General features: G+C 37.3%; 1 protein-coding gene across 4 annotated transcripts in view; it reads right to left on the reverse strand.

Moving 5' to 3' along the window:
• Positions 1 to 18,706: 18,706 nt before the first annotated feature.
• Positions 18,707 to 23,179, reverse strand: part of ebf1a (EBF transcription factor 1a) — a 125,539-nt gene continuing 121,066 nt past the window's right edge. For all 4 annotated transcript variants that reach the window (XM_042738346.1, XM_042738344.1, XM_042738343.1 and 1 more), the window contains one exon: positions 18,707 to 21,490. Coding sequence is in view for 1 of the 4 variants with exons in the window: in XM_042738345.1 (XP_042594279.1) it covers positions 21,459 to 21,490 (32 nt within the window). In the remaining 3 variants the exon portion in view is untranslated. The remainder of the gene's footprint in view (positions 21,491 to 23,179) is intronic.

A 23,179-nucleotide genomic window follows, 5' to 3' on the forward strand; every position in this document is an offset into this window, starting at 1 on the left:
TTTAAATGACCTGACAAAGTTCATTCTGGTGCCCCCACGTCATTCATTCCCATTCGATTCCATCAGCCAGCTTCTCATGTATGTGGGGCGTTCAGACAGTGTTTTCATTGGCCAGGCATTCGGCCAGTGCCACAGGAGTTGTGGACAGGTGTCACAAGCAACTTCTGTCTCTCCTGTCTTTCCTGGTTTTCCCAAGGGGGCAGCTGGATTCTGCAGACTAGACACCGAACAGAGGTTAACTGCAGTGACCTTAGAGAGCACAACAACCTGCATCTTACAGACTTGGACCTCAGGGACCTGTGGGAGTTTTCTGTGCGTCTGGTATTGAAGTCGTTGGGCCGTGGGACTGGAGTGATTCAGACTATTAGATGGTACTGATCACAATATGCTTAAGGCACAATTGTAAACACATTAAACTCATTTTGAACTTTAGTCAGTCAGTAACTGGACCGTGTGTGATATTTCAACACCACCAGATAAAGAAAATCCTTTTCTCTGAGCATCATTAGGACATTTTCTCTCTCTCTCTCTCTCTCTCTCTCTCTCTCTCCCTCCTAAGCAAATAAATAGACTTCTACAGACTAACCCCACACACACACACACACACAAGGATGCTTCAAAACCTATGCATTTTTTTGTCTAAATAAGCAAATAAATAGACTTCTACAGACTCACCCTAACCTATTCTTACTCTTTAACCTACTCTTATTGACAGTTTCATTTATATAAAACTATAGTTAAATATTTTCACAAACACACACCTTTTTCCCACTGACTTATATTATTTTTATCCAGAGCTAATAGACAGACAGACAGACAGATGTGCATGTGTTGATTAAAAAAAAAAAAAAAAAAAATTTAAAAAAAAAAAAAAAAAATAGAGAGAGAGAGAAATATATATATATATATATAATATAAAAATTATATAAAAATTCTATAACCACTATATATTATATATATATAACCCCGTATATATATAAAATATTTTAGCATTGTGAAAATTGAATAATTATATATTTTTCTAATCAATGGGGATGTGTATACATATAATGTATACATATAATTTATGTGTGTATACACGTGCATACATATACATGTGTTTATTAAAATATATGAAGTTTTAGAATTTAATATATAAATTATTGATATAATAATACTCCAATAAACAATGATAATAATAAAAAAAATAAAATAATTTAAAATCAAAAAAAAAATTTTAAAAAATAATAAGTGTGTGTATATGTGTGTGTGTGTGTGTGTGTGTGTGCGCGCGCATGCGTATGAATGTGTGTGAGGGTGTGCGTGTGTGTGTATGTAAAGAATAATACATTTGACAGTATACAAGTGTACAATATGTAACAGATTCATTTTTTTTAAAAAACATCTTTATTTAGTTTAATACTCCTCCCTACACATACACCGCAATTCCAATAAAGTTACAAGAAAGAGAGGAAAACAGGAAACAGGTGTGAGAGAGCAAAAAAAGGAATGAACATGTTAATCACATAAAGGAGGAGATGAAACAGCCCTGACAGACATAACATCACATCCTGATAAGGCAGTTGTATGATTGTGTGTTGCATAAGTACAAATAAGCCTCGGTCTTACACATGCTCCCTGGGTGAAGGTGATGTTGCAAGTATGTGATTGGCAATAAAATAACGTGGTTGTGGCAGTGCATGTCTTGTTCTCCTGACAGGCAGAACACTGTTTGCACGGCCGGGGGTGAGTCTCAGATGCAAGGCCCGACAGAGAGAGAATCCTTCCATTTTCTGATAATGATGTGCTGTGCTTCCTCAGCTGTCTGTGCCTGCTCTCTAAATGTTTTTTTTTTTTTTTTTTTTTTATGACAGATAAGTTCAGCGAACGAAAAGGCTGTTTAAAGCTGTCAGGACCTGACAACCATTACCCACTCATTTACATGTCTTTAAGCATGCTCCGTCAGGATGTCTCTCAACTCTGAAGCACCTAGTTCAGGCTTAATGAACTAAACCTTACCCTCCCTTTCCCCTTATTTGCTACTTTCTCAGTACTTGGTAACAAGAGATCATGTCTACAAGGAATAAGCAGAATTTATGAAGTGAACTGGTGCCAGTTCAGGGGGAATTTAAACTGCATAGGCCACACATATGTATATGTGTGTGTGTGTATATGTGTGTGTAAATGTTAGATTTTTTTTTAATTATATGTTAGAACTTTTTTAATTATATGGTTAGTTCATACTTTAAAAGTGAACTTTTCTTCTCTTGTTTTCTCATTAGGCACTGAGTGTGAGCAAAAGAGTTGGAGTGAAATATAGATTGTAAGAAAGAAATATTTTAGGTTTCCTTTAATTTTTTAAAAGTCCAATACTGTGTTCTACAATAATATTGACTTCTATCTTTGATAAAATATTCACTGCTAAAATCAGTAGTAACAGACCATAGTGTCTAATGAGGCAAACCTCCATAATGCATCATGCATTGACACACATCTTTTTAGCGGTGGTTGGGGGAATTAAGATGGAGTCAAGGCCTGTTCACACCAAGGACAATAACTAACGATAACTATAAAGTTTTAAAATTCATTGTAATTATATGAGAATAGGAAAGTTCAAACCACAACTATAGCAATAAATCACAGAATGGAATCACATACAGAATGATTTTGTTACAGCTGATAAACAATAAACATTGACAGCCAGTCAGAATCCACCAGATGCTCTGGAGCTTACAGCAACTGTAATTTTTTTTTTTAACATTGGAATATCAGTTTTAAAATCATTTTGAAGGCACACTGACATCTAATAAGTCAAATGGCTTTCTGTTTCTATCCCATGCTTCCCCTCAAGCATCAGTTTTGGATGTATGTACAGTATAAGTAAGAAATGCTGCAAAAAGGCCAGATTTACATTTTACTTTGAAAAGGCTGGATTGACAACAAATGCACACATGCAGCTATCAATTATAATCATGACACTGATAAATTTATGACAATAAATTTCAGTCACTTAACTCTAGGGGACTCCATAGCCGTTAAAACCCACAAAACTACATACAGTTAGGCAATTAAAGCAGCAGATAACAAAACTGCAGCATGCATTTATAATAAACAAAGTATTATTGCATGTTGGTGTGCACGCTAATATAGTTACAGTTATCTTTATAGTAGTCTCAGCCTCAGATGGGGGGTAAGTCATGGCCTAATGGTTAGAGAGTTTGACTCCTAACCCTAAGGTTGTGGGTTCGAGTCTCGGGCCGGCAATACCACGACTGAGGTGCCCTTGAGCAAGGCACCGATCTCCCAACTGCTCCCTCGGCGCCGCAGCATAAATTCACTGCTGTGTGTGTGCACTTTGGATGGGTTAAATGCAGAGCACGAGTATGGTCACCAAACTCGGCTGTATGTCATGTCACTTTCGGCACTTTTTCTTTTAGATGTCTTACCCACAGACTGAAGGTCACTTTCACTTTCAAGGTCTGATGCAAACGGCACATTTAGCTGAAACACTTCAGGAGTTTTGAAGTCCTCATTGGATTGGTTTAATTAAACAGTATTTCTGGGAGACCTGTGTGCTGCATTGCCATGATGCCAAACCCACTCATAAAAAAAAAAAAGCCATTGTGTTTACAACTGTGACAATGAGTGCTTAATAGGATCAACTAAACGCTTAATTTTCAAAAGTATGTGAAAAATTTAAAGTTCACAGCATAGAATCCTTAAAATATCTCCAAGAGTTTTACACACCGGCCTGTTATTGAGACAACATTTCCACGCCCATAAACATATGATTTATTAAAGACCGACTTCCTGTTTGTTGCTACCTGTAAGTGATATGACCTCTTGCGCGGGCCTTGGCTGTTCAAAGCGGACCAGAGGTTCCTAAGGTTCTGGGTACGCAAGATCTCCATAGTTATCCTTATTGATATGAGCAAACCATCATAATTATATCTGGCTAATGAAAGTGTTCAGAATGTTTGTTTGGCTAATAATTGTCTAGTCTCCATTACTGGTTCATTTGAGCTCTAAAACTGAAGATGAAGAAGCTTGTGAAAAGTTTTTTTTTTGCCAAAGTCACCCCACTTCTTCAGCATGTATAGGTCTGACATAAAAAACACTTGCCCTGTCTGTGTGATGGATGATTGGATATAATCGGAAAAATATAACAGGGTGCACAAAACTCCTTGACTATACAGTATATACAGTAGTTATATCTGGCCAGTGCACTTTTGAAGTGTCATTACTGAGTTTGTTGCATAAATTCCTTTGTGTTGAGATCCCTCTGCTTTTCTCACTATAATCGCCCTTAGTCTAACATTGGATCAAATTTCCCTCCTCTCTGACCTTCAGCCTCCTCATGTTCTCCAACCTTTCTCAAGCAGTGCAGCCCACCCCTTGTTGCTCGTGTTTCCATCTTGACAGGTCCGTGGTGTTACACAGAGGGTTGTGCCTCCTGCCCGAAGCCCTCTATCTCCTCACAGAAGCAGCTGTTTTTACACAACTGTATCATCCTCCGGGGCTCCGGTGGGACTCCATGCAGCATCGTTAATCACAGCACCTCGTGCCTTCCTGGAGCTGAACTTCTTCTGCGGCACCATCCATCATAAAAAAGCAGAGTATGTGCTTTGGCTTTTCAGAAATAAATTGAGACACTACAAGAAAAAAAGCAATTAAGGAAGGAGTTTGGCCTATCATTCACAGGCTAATGTATCAAAATCCAGGATCAGTGAGTGGGAAGGGTTTTATTTTTTATACTTTTGATCCAATCCGTCAGATGAAAATTGATAAAGAGAAAGCCAAATAAAAAATATGGAATATGTAGTTTGCATTGGCACAACTGAGTTCTACTATAATGAGCATAAGTTTTGGCAGAGGTTGAGGAATGAGTGCGCCTGGTTTGGCTGCTACAGTTGCAGGAAGAAGTGTCAACATTTACTTTCATTATTAGAAACATTTCAAGGTTCAAAAATAATGTTAAAACAGCAAGAAAAAAGATTTTCAAAGATTTTCACTGAAAACATTTGCAAGAAAGAAGTAGCAGTGCCGGATTCATGAAACAATCATTTGTTTGAGTAGGATCTCCCTTGAGTAGGATCTTGGTGAATCCGTTGATCGAGTTTACAAAATTACTAAATTATTTGTTCACAAATTTGATTCAGTCTTTTTCACAGTCTACTTAAATAACACACAAACAATGACATCTTCATGTCTTTAGTGAATACACCATATAAACATTCACAGTGCAAAAGTATGTGAACCCCTGGACTGTTTGGCATTCATTTGGCAGCAAGATTTTCTGCACAACTTTTAGGAAGATTTTTTGCTACATTTCTATTTACAAAACTCACTATTGGCAATATTCTTGGGATATGAATCACTCTCTTGAGATTATGCCAAAGCATCTGAATTGGGTTAAGGTCATTAACTCTCAGAATTAACATTCTGTTGAAGACATTTTGTTGTTGGTTTATTCCTATGCTTTGGGTAACTGTGTTGTTGCCTTACCCAACTCTGTTTAAGCATCAATTGGTGGACAGATGGCCTTACATTCTCCTGCAAATGTCCTGATAAACATGAGAATTCATTGTTCTGTCGATGATAGCAAGCTGTCCAGGCCCTGAGGCAGTAAAACAGCCACAAACCATCATGGCCTCTCCACCATACAGTACTTTACATTTGGGATGAAATATTGGTGTGCAGTGCCATTTTTATTGAAAAAACTTGACTTTGGTTTTATCTGTCCTTAGAATATTTAGAATATAAAAATATAATATCATTTACATCATAAGTATTCTAAGTATAAACTGATAAAATAGATAACATCAGAAATACAATTACAAATGTAGATTCTACAGCATCTAATACTTCTATCATCGCACTAACTCCATTCATCACACCCAAAGAAAAACTGCAGTGCTTTGCAACTAGGAAGAGCTAAATAAACGTATCACTGCACCTAAATTAACAACATTTGATCCTGTACCCACTAAATTACTGAAAGAGTTGTTACCTGTAGCAGAAAAACCACTTCTCAATATTATTAACTCATCATTATCTCTAGGTCACATCCCAAAAACATTCAAGCTGGCAGTTATTAAGCCTCTTATTAAGAAGCCACAACCAGATCCTGAACTGGCAAATTACAGACCCATTTTAAATCTTCAGTTTATGTCTAAATTTAAAAAAAAAAAATTGTGTCTGCTCAACTGTGCTCCTTCCCGCAAAAAAATTATCTCTATGAATAATTTCAGTCAGGTTTCAGGCCCCACCATAGCACAGAAACTGCACTTGTTAAAATTACAAATTACTTCTTGCGTCAGACCAAGGCTACATCTCATTGCTAGTTTTACTTGATCTTAGTGCTGCGCTCGACACCATATATACTCATAGATTGATTACAAAACTATACAGGTATTCAAGGGCAGGCTTTTAAGATTTATTTAAACAGGGAGTCATCTCAATTATCACCAGTAAAGTATGGAGTGCCACAAGGATCTGTCCTAGGTCCTCTGCTATTTTGAATATACATGTTGCCCCTTGGTAATATTATTAGAAAATACGGGATTAGTTTCCACTGTTATGCTGATGATACTCAACTATACTGTATATCTCAACAAGACCAGATGAAACATCTAAATTAATTATGCTAACAGAGTGTGTTAAAAATTAAACGCAACTCGACGGATGTACTGTTACTACCTCTACAGTCAAAAAATCTGGGTGTTATATTAGACAGCAACTTGTCTTTTGAAAATCATATTTCTCATGTTACAAACAGCATTCTTCCATCTTAGAAGCTTTGCCAAGCTATGAAACATGTTACCTGTTCCTGATGCAGAAAAGCTAGTTCATGCATTTATGACCTGTAGACTGGACTATTGTAATGCACTGCTGGGTGGCTGTCAATGCATCCTCAATAAACAAGCTACAAGTAGTCCAAAATGCCGCGGCTAGAGTCCTTATCAGGTCAAGAAAATAAGATCATATTACCATAAAAGAAAAATCAATAATTTTGAACTATTATTTTAGGTTAATGAAAACCAGTCACCTGGCTTGGCTGGCCAAGAGGTCCTTATTTCACAAGCTCTGATTAGTTGACATTTCACTTTAACCTAGACCTCAGACAATGTTCTGTCACTGGAAGGGAAGGATAAAAAATAGGAAGTGACTTGGAAAAAGAAAATCAGCGGAGCAGGTTGACTGAAAGTACATGGAGAACACATTGTTTGCAATGCATGTTAACTTGTTCAACACGACCATCTCCGCCAGTTCCTACAAACATTTTAATGGTCCTTTCATACAAATGACCACATCATTTGCTTGGACCACAAATGTGATATAATAACTCAATCAGTCGAGATGTTAGTGAAAATGAACTCCAGCCTGTCCTTATATCAGACTTACAATTACTGGAGATTACAAGAGAATTATTTCCACATGTTCTCAATAAAAACACCATAATCTCTCTCTCTCCCAGCACATTAAGGTGCTTTTGTTTGAGAGGCAGGTGGGGGGGGGGGGGCATACTGAGTGATAGACTAATATAAGCATGTTACTATCGTAATTATAGCTCACAGATTTATGTTGTGTTGGAAAAATCAGTAAATATCAAATATAGTACTGAAATGTGTTTTATAAAAGGAATTTGGCTGAATGCCCCGTCTTTAAGCACATGTGTGTACATATTTCAGATTACACACACACACACACACACACACACACACACACACACACACACACACACACACACATTACTCACTCGCCAGCTGGATGGAAGTTTAATGCTTGTTAAAGTGCTAGATCAAATTGTGTACATCTAAATCAGTGTTCGCTAGCTTCATTCAACTGAAAACTATAATTTTCCTTCTCCAAAAATGTAGGTCAGTGGCCAAAAAAACTATTTGAACACTTTAGCTTAAAAATTTATGAATGTCTTTGAAGTAGCTATAACAAAATACAAAACAGATGCAACTTAATGCAAAATACAGCACACTTTCAAGTAAAATATATATAAAATGATAAATATTATGAAAATATAAAATGAGGTATTTGACTTTCTGGTTTTTAAAAGTGTCTTTTGTCTATAGTTAATGTGATCAACTAAACCCGTAAGAATTTAAATTACCTAATATATTAACTAAATTTGGTCCGGATATAATTGGGGAAAATCTGTAATAAAATTAATTAAAGAGAGAGAGAGAGGGAGAAAAAAAGATTAGAAAAGTTACCTATATATTGCAATAAAAATTCAAACATTTCAAGTGTCCAAAAAACTTTTTGGGGCCACAACATGTCACCTTAAGTCTTTTCCTAAGTTTTTATGTATTTGCTAATATCTTAATATCCCATTCAGATACAATTTCTCAACAGTCTAAAACAAAAATAAAGACTGTGCTATGGAGACATCAGGACAAGCATCCTGAAGAAGAAGAAGAAAAAATAAACACTTCCACATGCATATCAAAAGTTTAATTTAAGGACGCTAGTGTGCAAAGAGGTATGGAGAGAGTTATTGATAGATGAAAGGCTAAATATGGAAGCGCACAAGAAATTGATTCCATTGGCCATTGTGTGCACACTGACCATGGCCAACTTTGTCCATCTGGCTGAAATACAAGACAAACTTCATAAAAGGGCCATGAAAAACAGGTCACTCCTGATGAGAAAACAGCACTGACAAAGAGCGTTCTCATTGCACTTCATTGCAGGGATGTTGTTCCTCAAAAGAGACTGGGATGCTTTGTTTCTCTCGATTTCTGTGCGATCAGACTGTGAGTAGAGTGTTCAAGTGGGTGTGTCGGCAGCTTTCATAAAGGAAGTGCATATACGTTAGTTCAGCTAAAGTGCATGGAAATATGAGCCTGATCCCCCTCTGTTAGTATGGACTGTAACAGTTCTCTTTATTAGAGGGTAAAATACATATGTCTAACACCGGTCATATGACAAAGCAGAAAGTGTTCACATGACCTTAATAGTGCAGTAAGTTTTAATTCCAAAAGCATGTGTTTCAAATATAGATAGTTGTTTTAAGTTTTTCAATTCTGCTGTCAAACAATTTGGTTATGTTTTAAAATGTAATTGTGGAACTGAAATGTCGAAACCAAAACATCACTATGGCTTGGGTTTCTAATGTTTCTAATTTGTTAAAATATGCTGAGTGAATGACAAAAGTTTAACTTGAGCTCGCCAAGAAAAACACATCAGACACTGGTCCGCTGTGGGACAGACTTTCTTTTAGAGGCATAATCAATGTATCCTTTGTTGCTGGTGAAAGGAAAGAGAACTATTGTCAAATACATATAGGGTATGTTTTTACAAGAAGCATGACTTTTAAAATATTCCCATGAGCACTTTACAAGATGGAGGTTCAAATAGACCGAGTACTTCTCTACAAGCAAGGACCACCGGAGCATCTGGCAAAATCATGCATATGAAATACAAACCTTCCTATTGCACAAGAATATGTGAAAGTGAAGCGGTCAATCTAGGGGTTTCATTTTAATGTGAGAAGTAAGAAAAGGATGCACAGAGTACTATGACATACATGAGAAATGTAACCCTTAACAGTTCCAATAACTTTTACCTATCTATCTATCTATCTATCTATCTATCTATCTATCTATCTATCTATCTATCTATCTATCTATCTATCTATCTATCTATCTATCTATCTATCTATCTATCTATCTATCTATCCGTGTTTGGATGGCTCGTAAGAGTCACTTGTTCAGGAATCAAATATACTGGGAGTAATTTATGCTTTTGAGTCAGTAAAAACTACACTGTTTGAGATCTATAATTCATTTTTTTAAGCAACCAGTTCTGAAAAGAACTTTAGTGTATTTAGGCATTTAGTGTAGCTGTTAATGTGTGTGTGGCAGCTGGTCACAGGCTCTTTGAGGAAGCTGTAGGTCTGAGAGAGGCCAAAGTGTTTCATACCTGCCTCCCACCCGTTGCCCCCTGCTCCCTCCCCAATCCAGCACAGAACAACAGACCCTTACATCGCTGGACTTTCTCACCTCCTCGAGCCCAACACAAACAGAGTGCAATGTGGAAAAAAGATCCCTATTTCCCAAGAGTACGCGAGAGAGCTTCACCAGATGTTTAGAAACCATAACTTTGAAATATGGCACAAAAATGCTTACAGGCTGTCATGTTGCGTTAATACTGAGAGAACGACAAAAAAAAAGTCTAATTATTTCCAGATGAGGATTTTTTTTCTCTCGCTTTCTCATGTTGGAACGCGAGGAGTGTCCAAACTTCATAAATCTGAAATATGTGCTTCGCTCTCCATTTTTTGCTTCCTCTGAATGCCCCCCACCCAGCTGAAAAAGAAAGAATGAAGAAGAAAAACACAGAATGGAAGTGGACTACAGAGAGCTTGGCCTCGGGGGTGGGGGTAGGTGGAAGAGTTACTGCCCTCTAGTTCATTATAAAAATCAGCTCGGAGTGTTTGCCTTTCTGAGCGGTTTCCTCATGCTGTGAATCGGTGGTGGAAAGAATCTAACGTTTATCATCATTTTGATGAAAATAAATCCATAAAGCATGTAAAATCGACTCATTTTGGCACCATTTTCCCCACACCATTCATTCCAAGACAAAAAGCAACAACGAATGATCAACAAAAAGTGCCAAACAGCAGCGTGACGACGAGGAAGTAATTTTACTACCGTACTGCACAGTGCCTATGAGACTCGAACCTGGCTTCTCGCTCAGTGGAATTCAGAATAAAGGTGAAGAGCCTTACACCGCACTGTAAAGCCTGCAGGGCATTTGGGCACCGTGATTAGACTGAGTCCAATAGTACAGCCAAGATGTCAGAATGATGGAGAAACACGCAGCTGACCTGCAGGTCTGGAAGCCATTAGACAGGTTTGAGGCAACACTACACCAAAAACAGACAGCTATTGCGTCCATAATAGCAGTGGGTGTTCGCTATCATATTTCCCCACCTTTTTCATTATATTTTAGGCCCTTCTTCGTTGATGTCTGTTTAAAAACTGTCAATGACATAACAAATAAAAGCTGTAGAGTGTGATAATAAAGGTTGTATTATTCTCCACTTTTCTGTGTTATGCACACGTACACACAAATAAATGCGCACATAGCACCTACATCACACCTCGCTGTTTATGGAGGTTACAAAGTGCTAAATTCATGTCCTCACATAATGACTCCCAGAGTTCCAAAGTCATAGAGAATCCCTATTATCCCATCTCCCTGCCTGCAGATGAACTCATTCACAAAAAGGTCCATATCACACGCCATATGTGTCCAAACTAGGAGGCATTACCTTGATACAGTACAGTATATCCCCTGAGGAGGACACGAGCAAGAGCTTCTTCAACACGCTCACACATGCTCTAGCGTAATTGAGATACATACATAAATTAGGCGTGTAAAGTTTCCTCCCCCTGGACAGAAGTTCCTTGGTCCTTGAGATTAAGCACTCATCTCCGTATTGACATGTTTGTGCGGCTGTAGGTGTTTCGATTTAAGCCCAATCGATTCCTTTAAGTATCTAATATAAGGAAGGCAGGCCGTAAACACGTCAAATTAGCAGTAATGAATAGCACCGCACAAGTAGAAGGGGCTGTCGAAGCCCGTACGAGGGACAATACTTTAGGAAGAGTTATATGTGCCTACCCTCTCCAGCACAGAGGGTTAAACGGCGCCTTGGCAGCCTCCGCTCCAAAGTGGATAGGGCTGTGCGGTGGTCACACACTGTTTCATTGGCTGGGGTACAACAGCAACAAGCAGAAATTAATGTGAATCTGTAGCTGATTTTAGTGGGCAACAGGGCCTGTAAACAGGAAACTTTCACAAGCCCTCCAGCCCCAAGGAGATGAGCCAGGAGCGGGGTATGAACGCGCCAAGATGGAGAAAGGGGGTGGTGGGGAGGATGGATGTGTGGATGGAAAGATAGATATTTCACAATCACACACATGAAGCAGAGATGGATGGATGTATGAGTAAACTATAAGGCCTGTATGAAGACTCAAGAAAGACAGGCAGAGAGAAACGGAGGCAAAGAGGAAGGGAAAACAAACGTGCACATTTATTTTCCCTCGCCGTATTTATAAAACAGCTTTAATAAACCATAATTCCTTTCAGAGGGTTTTGTATATTGTTACAAGAACAGCTGGGGCATGTTTTGTCTCAATGTCGTGGTTTGTAGATAGATTGCCAGAAATAAAGGGTTGTACAAAAAGATCTTGTACCACATCTGATATCCGTCTTTGCTATATACGTCTGTACGAATTCAGCATTTAAATACAGAATTGTTTCATTAAATTGCAAATCTTCCATCACTGATACACAACATTAATCACCAATTAGTTTGTCTTATGACTCTGCAGTTCTGTCATTATACTATAATGGCACTTAATGATGCTTGGGAAACATAATTAATAGAAAAGAATATATAACATGGCGAATCACTACAAAGCATCAATCAATGTGTCTCTGTCAATGGAGAGTCCCGTCAAATGAACAAGCTTCTATTCTGACCCCATTACGAACAAATCAAGGGCTGATTTGCTCCACGTCCAAATGTCACACAGAGTTAGTGCTATACAAGAGAGCGATAATTACTTTAGCTAATATAGTTCTCAACTGGGACGCTAACATGGACCGGACAGAACTCTAATAAACAATTAAGTTTAATATGTTTTTTTTTTTTTTTTTTATCTTGTCTAAACAATTAAAGCCAGTGGAGTCCAGTATGTTTTGGACTATTAACTATTAACTTTCATTGTATTGTCAAGCATTCTTCAAAATATCTTTAGTAGAAGAAAAAAGTCAAATAGCTTTGGGTAAATGACGACATAATTTTCATTTTTGGGTGAACTATCCCTTTAAGAGTCGCAAAGCTCTGTCCTCTTATGTACCTGTTATGGAATATGTTTAGTTAATGAAGGCTGTTAGATTGATCAGTTATCAGAAAAGCCAAAGATCACTGATGCGTAATGCACTCTAGCAAATGCACCTGCCATAATTGAGTGACGTGCACATGCTCTATTAGCTTTGTGGATTTACTGTGGTGTTCCTGTCCATTTATCTCCTTTATGATGTTGTAATCATAACCACACATTGTGATAAATAATTACTGCCATGGAATCAACAGCTAAACACACCGATACCTGCACTAATGGCTCCACATTCATAATTCAGCTATCTCACTCCTCTGCCACTCTGCAGTCAATTTACTGAATCACAGCCAATTGGCAGCCACAGCAGGAGGTGAGAATAGCCAGAGCAATCAAACGAACAGTAATATATGCAGGTTTGTCTAACAGAGTTCATGTTCCCTCATTCTCTGTGGTGCCACCTGTGATATCTAAACGGCTAAATGCAGCCTCCGTCATCCATTAGGTCCCTCCGACCCTCTCATTAGTCCTACTCACAGTAAATTACCTGCAGCAATTAGAATAAATATCAAACACAACAAGCGCCACAGCGAGCCCCGGCCACGGCACATTCGGGTTCATGCTGTGGGTGTTCTGATTAGGGCGAAACTTACATCAGAGCCCTGCAGTGCAGCCTAGGTAAAAGACGGTGTTATATGGACAGTGTCACCGCAGTCTTTTTGCCATATCAGGATTGCATCTTTTTCATTGTATGTTCTGGTTACAGATGATGAGGTTGACTCAATGATCTGGTTGATAACAACAGTTTAGGGGAAGAAAATCTGTAAATTTTGGTCTGTTTCTCTAACCAATCTCTCATAGGACTTTAGAAGACTTGGGCTATACTGTATTATGCAAGTCACAAATCATGCTCTCATTGTGCTTTTGACTTCTCCATTTATTGTAATTATGTAAAAAAAAGTTGGTGAGCACATGAATGTATGAAACTACACAGATTACATCACAAATACTTGCAACAAACGTCCTGAAATAGGCTATGTGACCATGTAATGCAGACTTCAAACTGCTGAAGATGGACCCTGATGTGCAGAATATGAAGTAAATCTTGATTTATGCTTTTGCCCTTTTCTTCGAGTGCACATTAATAGCAGTAAATCTGCAGTTATGTCTAGAGGGATCTGTCTACAGTGCAAAAAATCTGGGAGGCTTTTGCAAATCAAGCCTGAATCAGAATTGGCTATTAGACAAACATGCAAAGATTAGCTATACAAACACAACTGTTTAGAAGATAGACAGCCTTATTTGGGAATGACAACGAGATTATGTAAACAGCATACTGTCATTGTCTATGGCCATATTCACACAGCAGCAGAATATTGTATTAAACAGAATAACAAACCAGCAGGCCTATTTCAGTGCTTATTGTGGTTCTGTTCACACATAGCTTGATTACACTAGTGACAACAGAATTCCATAACCAAATTTGGGGGGGTTGGAGTATGAAATCACGGTCTGCACATTGACAGTGTTCAGTCAATTTGTGTGACCCTGTCAGATTTTGCTATCTCCTAGTAAACAGTGGGTAGTAAAAGTCGACAACGAAAAATGCTACCTGTAAAATTATGGTTTATTAAAGTCTACACCTACCCCAACCCTAAACCTACCCTTACAGTAATGCAGATACATTAAATGTTGTTCACCATGAGAAAAAAGACGCAATATTGATGTGCGCATTCTAACTAAACCAAACCGCCCTTCTAGTCTCATTTAACAAAAGCAAAAAACAATTCTAGACTCACATGCGAAACGCTGTAAATAATGCGAGACGCACATGTAAAGGTTAAAAAAAAAGTTGAAAAACATGCCATTTTGCATTTGTTTTTGTAACTTACCTTGATATAGCCTATTCTTTGCGTCATCTCATGGTTTTAAAGTCACTGTCTTCCACAAGTGCTGGTCCCTTCAGTTTTGGTGGTCTCTTTACACTACTACCTAGACTAAAAACCGCTGTTAGTTCATTTACATTAATGCGTAGCGTCAGCTGTGACAAGACTTTCCAGTGTTTCCAACGTGACACGTCGCCATCTTTGATTTACTTTATTGTCACTATCGTCACCGCTATGATGAGAAAAGCGGATTGACTTCAGTTACTGTAAGCTGCTGTGTGAATGGGAACATTTGAGAGTCACCTGTCATTAAATAGGCTATTATGACATAATATAACAACATTAATATATAATAAAATATAAAAATTAAATATTAAATATGTTATATAAAAATTTACAATACCCACTGACTTAGTGAGCCTGAAACAATTTAAACAGAAACTTCATATTGAAAAAAGTGAACTATGAACCAGTTCCCATCTGTCTTTCTTTTACAACCACATTAATCCCAATGCATCCAATTCAATTCTTCCAGCTAGAGGGAATTGTCACTCCTCATTTGGGGCCAAATGTTTTGACATTTCATGTTCTTTATGATTAGTAGAGTCATGTAAAGGACATTTGGGTTTGCATTCGCTGCATTATTGTGACTGTGTAGTGTGTGAAGTGTCTGTACCCCCACGCTCAGGTACCAGGCAGCATTTCCTTCTCTCTTTTGGCGCCTTCCCGCATTGGTTCGAACATCCGTCTCTGATCTCAGGTATCTCTCTCTTCTCTCTGTGGACTATGAGGACCCTCTCACTCGCTCGCTCTCCGTTTCATGTCCTCTTCTTCTCTCTTGTGGCTTTTTATTCATTAATTTTTTCCCCCTCTTTACAATTCGTCGTCTTTGTCTCGCTCTTTCCTTGTTTTCTCCTTTTCTCCGTTCTCCCCAAGCTCCCCCGTGGGACCCCTGTTTTCCCTCTCAAAGATGCCTTTCAGCTCTCCTCTCCTCCTCTATCCCTGCTCATGGGAAGCACTGGAGACAATCTGCTTTATTAATTAATTTATTTATTTGGCGCAGGCTGAGGTAGTTCCTGCATGTATTAGTCTTTATTTTAAGGTATAATCTGAAAGGTTTTTGAGCAGGTATCTGTGCAGTAAAGAACATTCCATGCATGACTAATAATTGAATGATACGGAATATTGTTGTATGGATTACATCAGAACTTGCTGTCTGGAATATCTGGAAAGCATGCATGTTTACAATATTTCCAATATAACAAATTACTTATATTAATATTACATAACATTAATATTAGGTAATATTTTGTCCCATATATAATTAAACATAATTACAAATATTAAACATAAACAAAATCAAAATATAGTTGATAATATATAGTGTCAGAAAATACTAATTCAGTCTAAATTTGCCCAATTTATTTAAAGTGCACCTTGTGGAAATCTTTTTTTAAACTGATCTTCTTACAAGATTATCTGAGCTTTGGTATCCCCATAAATTTTATTCCTTATACTCTAGGCCCACATTTATTATATTTTTTTTCTATTTGTGACTGTTTTTATTTCATCCAATGATTTATTTATTTATTTCTTTTAAGAAACAAAATGCTACTTAAATGACATAACTGAGAACTGAATGAGCAACTTCTGAGAAATATATATTTTCCTCTGTGTGTTTAGTACTCTGATGCTTTATAAGTGCCATATAAAAATAATCAGCTCACTCATTTATTTGATTTGCTCTATAGAGTTTCTGTCAGCGAATGTCAACAATGACAAGTGGAGAGAGATGCGCACACACCTCTGTTCAAATTGTCATCTATCACTCATTCCTGTACATTAGCTCCCAGACAGTCTTCCTCTGGGATCTGTGACGAAGAGAGAGTGGGAAGAGTGACAGAAAGAGAGAAAAAGACACAGTAAAAGAGAGAGAAGGAGAGATAAGTAATCCTTCACTTGTGCTGTTTAATGTTCAAAGCGGGCTTTGTTTGCTAAGTGCTTCACTGCGGGGTGTGGACTGAAGGTTTGGGGGGTGTGGGGGGCGGCCGTGTCTCTCAATAATCCATTAGCTAATGGCTGTACAAAGCTTTGCCATCTTACCTCCATACAGAAGCCAGCTGAACAAAAATACTGACATAAAACTGACAATTACTGACTCCAAAACACTCAGACATTAGAACTAGGTGGCAATATAAAGAATTCAAAGATCAGACTTGACTCAGAATCAACTTTCTAGCATCTCTGACCAATGAATAGGGAAAGAGAGAGAGGAAATAATAAAAATAATAATATAGTAATGTAAAATATATTAAAATACTTATTTTTAAAAATATAATTATATTTATCAGTATACTGTTTTTACTTTATTTTTGATCAAATAAATGCAGCCTTGGTTAGCCTAAGAAGCTTTTTATTTATTTATTTATTTATTTTTTTTAAATAGTTGAAAATAAATTATTTATCCAGAACTTTTGACTGGCAATGTATTCAGGTTGGTGCAATCAAATTAAATAATATTTTTGATCAATAAAGCCAGGTAATTTAAATGCCTTTATATTAGTCACATTTTTACATTACAAACAGGGTTACAAGGTTTTCACAACAAAACCTGCCCAATTACTACTCAAAACTAGCCCAACCCGTTTTGAGGAGGGTCCCCAGGTAAAAATCACTTATTGGGTTTATATTGTATTGCAAAACACTTCTGCTGCTATTGAGGTGGGATACAGGTAAGGTTCGGGACAGGTTTGGAGGTACTGGTATGTTTAAGGGTGGGTTAAGGTGTAAGGGATGAGTCAAAAATGTAATTATGTAAGTACAGAAATTAATTACAGATGTAATTACATGCAGGTATTTTATAAATATAAGCACAATGTAAAAGCATGTACGTATACAATAATGCATTGGACCAAATATTAATTTAAATGTAAGTACATAGTAGTTAAGGCCACCTAATATAAAGTGGGACCAAAAAAAATCTAATTATTTCAACTCGTTTGTGGCCTTCTCTTTATTTCAGCAAACAGACAACCACCAATTCTGGCTTTAAAACAACAGGAATTCCCACTGAAACCATGTGCTAGATTTTGATTTAATGGCTCAAGATATTAACGATTCAAACTTGCATTTCACTAATGTTTCAGGGTCATATGAAGCTCTTTTAAGCTGAGGTGGAGTTTGCCCTCATGTAATCAGGTCAGCAGAATCTTGCCACTGACTTTTACAAGCTAATCAGATCAAGAGCATCTTAAATTAAATATGCAAACAAAAAAAAAAAAAAGAGAGATTAATTTTTGCTGATGACCGTAAATGCAAATGATGAGTCAATTAAATGCAACGCGCAGTTCAATTAATAAGTTGAAGAGCCCATCATTATCATGTTTGCAAAAGTCTGAGCCCACATTCATTATGCTTTCAGGTATATAATAATTTAATGAATGGGGCTAATTAAAATGTGCTACTTTAAGGGGAATTGGCGGTTTGGGGTAGAAGGAAAGTGGGCTGGGCCCAAGGAGAGATCATTCCCCGGAGATAACGAAAAATCAGACATCTGTTGGCAATAAGATGGCACAAAAATAACATGCTGGGTTACTTTTGTAACATCTATTTTCCTAACATGCCCCCAAACACCTGCTTCTGGAAGAAAGGATCAAGGAAGACAAAAGACACTCCGGAAGAAAAAAAATCACAGACAAGAAGTAACTTTAATTTAATATTGTGAACTTTGAAAAGTTATTTTACAGCTTTCATCAAAAATGATAACAATCTATACATTACCTTATCAATAGAACGGTTCAGTGTGTATTCAGTCAAAAAAAAAAAAAAAATTAGAAGAAAAAAAAATTGAAACAAACACAAGAATAGGAGGCAGGAAAAAAGGAGACCAGCTTTTTGGTTCGAGTCTTGTGTCCAATAAAATGCTTGTCATTTTATAAGGAGTCCATCTTATTCATTGCAATGGAGCTGCTAACAAAGCCACATACAGAAAAGAAAACATCATGAATGGTCTATCATCAGTCATTTCTGATAAAAAGTCCTCACACATCAGCATATTAAAAGCCATTTTTCTGTTAGATGGCAGATCGCAGACACACATTACAGAAGACAGCACTTAAACCATTCATGTAAGAGCCCTGAAGACGATCATCGAGGGCCGATTCGGCTGACAGTAGAATTAGACTCGAGTCACAGCATTACAGACTGGGAGTCAAAACCTCAGCTCCGAGGGCAAGGCCTTGTGCTCTGATATCGAGTCACTTTGCTCAGGGTGAGAAATTCATCAACGGTACCTTACAAAGTGCTATGGCACGACCCAAAACATGCAGGTTCACATGCACCTCCAGCAGAAGTGAACGTCCCCTCAGAGTGAACGGTGACACTGTAGAATATGGCTTTGAGCTTCTCCCCCTCTCAAGAATGCAGCAGACATTAATGAAAAATTAACAAGAAAGTGCAACCCATGGCACTAGCAACACAAAATATAAATCATTATAGTCTTTCTCATTATCCTTCATAATACAAACAACAGAAAAAGGGCAAATAATTCATTTAACCCTCCCTGCTTTAGGTAAAACAGACCAATTTGTGCTTTTTTTCTGGAAAGAAATCCCTTAAGGAACTCTGTGGCTACTGTTACTGGTAGTTGTGAAGTCTGCACAAGTTATTGTACGCTTATGGGTTTGCATTGTTAAGGCATCTTTACTGCTGGTACTGATATATGTGTGAGAGAGAGAATGGAATCGACAGATCTATAAGCAGGCATAAATAATCAGATAAATAAAAGAGGAAAGAAAAGAACGTAGATTAAAACTTCATCAGAAACGTCCTTCTAGGTTTGACAAGCAAAATAAAACCATCACTCTCAGAGAAGAGCCCATGCATATTATTACAATAGTACAGGTTCTGTCAGCCTCAAAGAAAAGATATAGATTTATATATTCATCGTATATTTATATATATAATTTTTTTTAAGTCTACTTAACTAAATGCTGTGAGATGCTACTTTTTTGCCATACATTAAAAAATTCCAAAAGGAAAACAATTGCTTTTTAACTTACAAATTATACAAAAATAGACAATGGCTTTTTACGAATAAAATAAAAATGGAAAGCTTGACAAGATACAAAACATGGACCTAAATTCAAACAAAAACATTAACAATAAAGACAATGCCGGTGATGAAAGAGAACAGATGGACAAACAATCACGAAAAAACCTTCCACAATCAAAGTGAATCTGGGGAGAAAAGCAATATACAAAATCTGGATATACATACATTATTTATATGGATATTTTACAGAGACTCCCCTCTTTTTGTCCAGAATCCATGATTTGTGTTTGCTGAAGTTGGTGAGATTTTGTGTAACTTATGCAATGAACCGACCATCAGTGTTATTATGAGCTGCCTTAAGCCATTCTGAGATAAATACAAATAAAACAAAGACTTTGGCAACAGAAAGTATATGTACAAAAATAGACGACTACCAAAGTGAGCCAATCAAACTGCTGTATGTTGGGTGTTTGACACATTTGGAAAGCATTCTTCATACAGTGCTGTCTAAACATGAAAATACTTAGCTAATTCAAGTCATGTCCCCCAAAACAAGCCAAAGAAACACACACACAAAAAAAGGAAAAAACGGGCTGCTTTAACCGTCGGCTCTGAAATAGTATTCTTCTTATCCTTCATGTAACCTATATCCTTCACTAGCAAACACAGCAAACCAAACACATTAAAATGTATCTATCACAGTTTCATTTTTTTCATTGACAAAGCAAAAAGAAAAAAGAAAAACAAATCAGCACATTCTTTGAGCACACATAAAATTCTAAGGTTTTTTTTTTTTTTTTTTTTTTTTTAATGGCATGGCAACTGAGGTCTTTTTCCTTCAGTCCATCTGTTTACTGCATATCTCTGCTCTATTTAGCAGCAAATATTTGCAAGAACAAAAATACTGATTTGTTGTGGAAATTGGGTCACTTTTTCTTCTCTTTGAGGATGGATCTGGACATTAAAAAATTACAGCATGACAGCATTTAATAACTCTTAAATAACGTTTCTACATCATAGCCATTCAAACCGGCTGGTACCCAGATGCTTTGTATGACTCTATGCTTTAAAATAAAAAACAATAGGGAAGTGAATATGGCGCTACAATTTCATTTTGTGTGAAAACAAACAACATTATGGCAAACTATTTGTTGGCTTCTCTCTGGGACAAAAAAACCCTCCCCTCTTCTTTTCTGTGTTCAAACGGTTGGCCGTTGTTCTCATTTGGATTTTGCACCAATGTGTCTATTTATATAAAAACTGGTCAGTATTAACAGAGATCTGTGCTGTTGCCCGTCACTGCTCCCAAAAACATTACGGATGCACCCGCTTCAAAAGTGTCATGTTTGTGTGATACAGTCTGTAAAAAAGGCATGTGATCATTAAATTCATCAAAACAGCCCATGAATAAAATGAAAAGGAGTTCCATCTCTCCTTTCTTCATGGGCAAAACACGGGGGGTAAAGTCCTTCGGTACAGCAGTCCAGAACAGCTTAAAACAAAAGCAAACAAACACTTTCTTCCCATAAAATGAGATTCCTTTGTCAAAAGGCCTGAGTTTTAAAAGTTTAGTTTTCATGTCTCATCCACCAGAAATTGCCTTTATCCCAGAGAGTAGATTCTCTGGTGAGAGCTGAAATCAAATGTGCCTCTTCAGCGGCCCAGGAGCCCCTACATGGGAGGAACAATCATCCCTGGGATCACTATAGTTACGAGAAGAGAGAAAGAGAGAGAAAGAGAGAGAAAGAGAGTGAGACATGGGATTGTTTGGTTTCATCTGTTATGCAACAAAACCAAAAGAAAAGCATCTGGTAAGCATGTCGTACTCAAATGATATGAACAAATAAGAAATGTTTTTGTGTGTTACGGTCAACCTTGCACAAAGAGAGAAAGAAATATAGTATTGCTTTGTGCTGACTTCCCATTATATGTCTGAAAATCACAATACAGTTCAGTGTTATTTTAGTATTATTGATATATTTTCAGTTTTATTTATTTATTTATTTATTTTTGGATTTCTGGAATGTGTTTTATTTCAGTTTTATTTCAAGTTAGTAATTTTAGGACTTCAAATAATCCAAATCATTTCCATTAGTTGCCAAAAATGTAAAATTTTCTTGTGTGTGTGAGTGTTTTTAAAAATAGTTTTAGTTTTAATTAATGATTTGAATCCTGATGCGCTTATTGAAATGTTGTGCAACAATTCTGAAGTGAATCTATGCATAGAAACGTAAGGGTTAACTAAAGACAATGCTTATGGATCACATCCAAACAACAGGGTAAAATATGGCTTCAATCAACTGAAGGAGGGATGGAGAGACTAAAGGAACGCAGTAGTATATTCCATAATTCTTTGTGCTTTCGATCACACCGAAGCTGTACATTAATCAGAAGGATCTACAATTCCCTGTGAGTGGGTGAGGATAATCTTTATTCCGTATGATCCACCTAAGGTTGCAGGTCGTCCGTGTTTAATTGGAGTCATTGTCAGGATAAATAGTGACTTGCTTTACAGGCTGTATATCAGTCTCCTCATCAGGGAGCCATTATATGAACAATTCATCAATCCAATTAGTGATAACACTATAGGACGGCTTCGCAACGCATTAGCTAATGCTTCTCTCCCATGAGGACAATGCTCCACGGGTTCGGAGGAGACGGTCAGGATATTCTTACAGTCGGAGGAATTTTGCATTTACATGAAGAGCGTAGAGGACAAACTCAGTGTATGCATGCAGCTGGAGCTATTTTTACTCTTAAAAATGACTTCCATTGGTGTAATCCAGTATAATCCAGTCATATTAAATAATATATTTGACTTGAATAAAAACAGGTAATTTAGTCAGTTTTTATTTGACCTTGTAGTGTTTCAACTGCGTTTCGATGAGCGACTGGGTGTTTACTTCATGTGCCTATGGGGACCGATGCACATTTATGCGGACATCATTTTTACGAGACAAATTACATACAAACAGCTATGCTAATAAAAAGTGCATGCAGTGTATACATAGTCTGACCCAAATTAACTTGCTAGCCAACACTTAAACAAAAATAGCTTGAGCTTAGAAAAATAATTTTCGCTCTCAAACATTAAACAATGTTCAGTCAAACATTAGTATCACTTCTATTCATTATTGGCCAAGAAGAAGGAAGTCCCATGAGCACTGAGCCGGGTTTCTCTCTCTATCACTCCCCACTTTCAGCAGGCCACATCACCGCGCCAGATTTTTCATGTAACATATTGGCTTCCTATTGATTTCCTCTCGCTGGTCCCTCATCTCTAATTCCTGGGTTATTTCCTGAGTGTCTCTGCCTCATTTGGAACGGGAAAAAAAAATTGAGTGGTGACCGACAATCGGTCATTGGGTCATAGTGCTGAGTGCATATCAACA

This window comes from Cyprinus carpio, chromosome B14 (assembly GCF_018340385.1).
Source record: "Cyprinus carpio isolate SPL01 chromosome B14, ASM1834038v1, whole genome shotgun sequence".
Taxonomy (NCBI): Eukaryota; Metazoa; Chordata; class Actinopteri; order Cypriniformes; family Cyprinidae; genus Cyprinus; species Cyprinus carpio.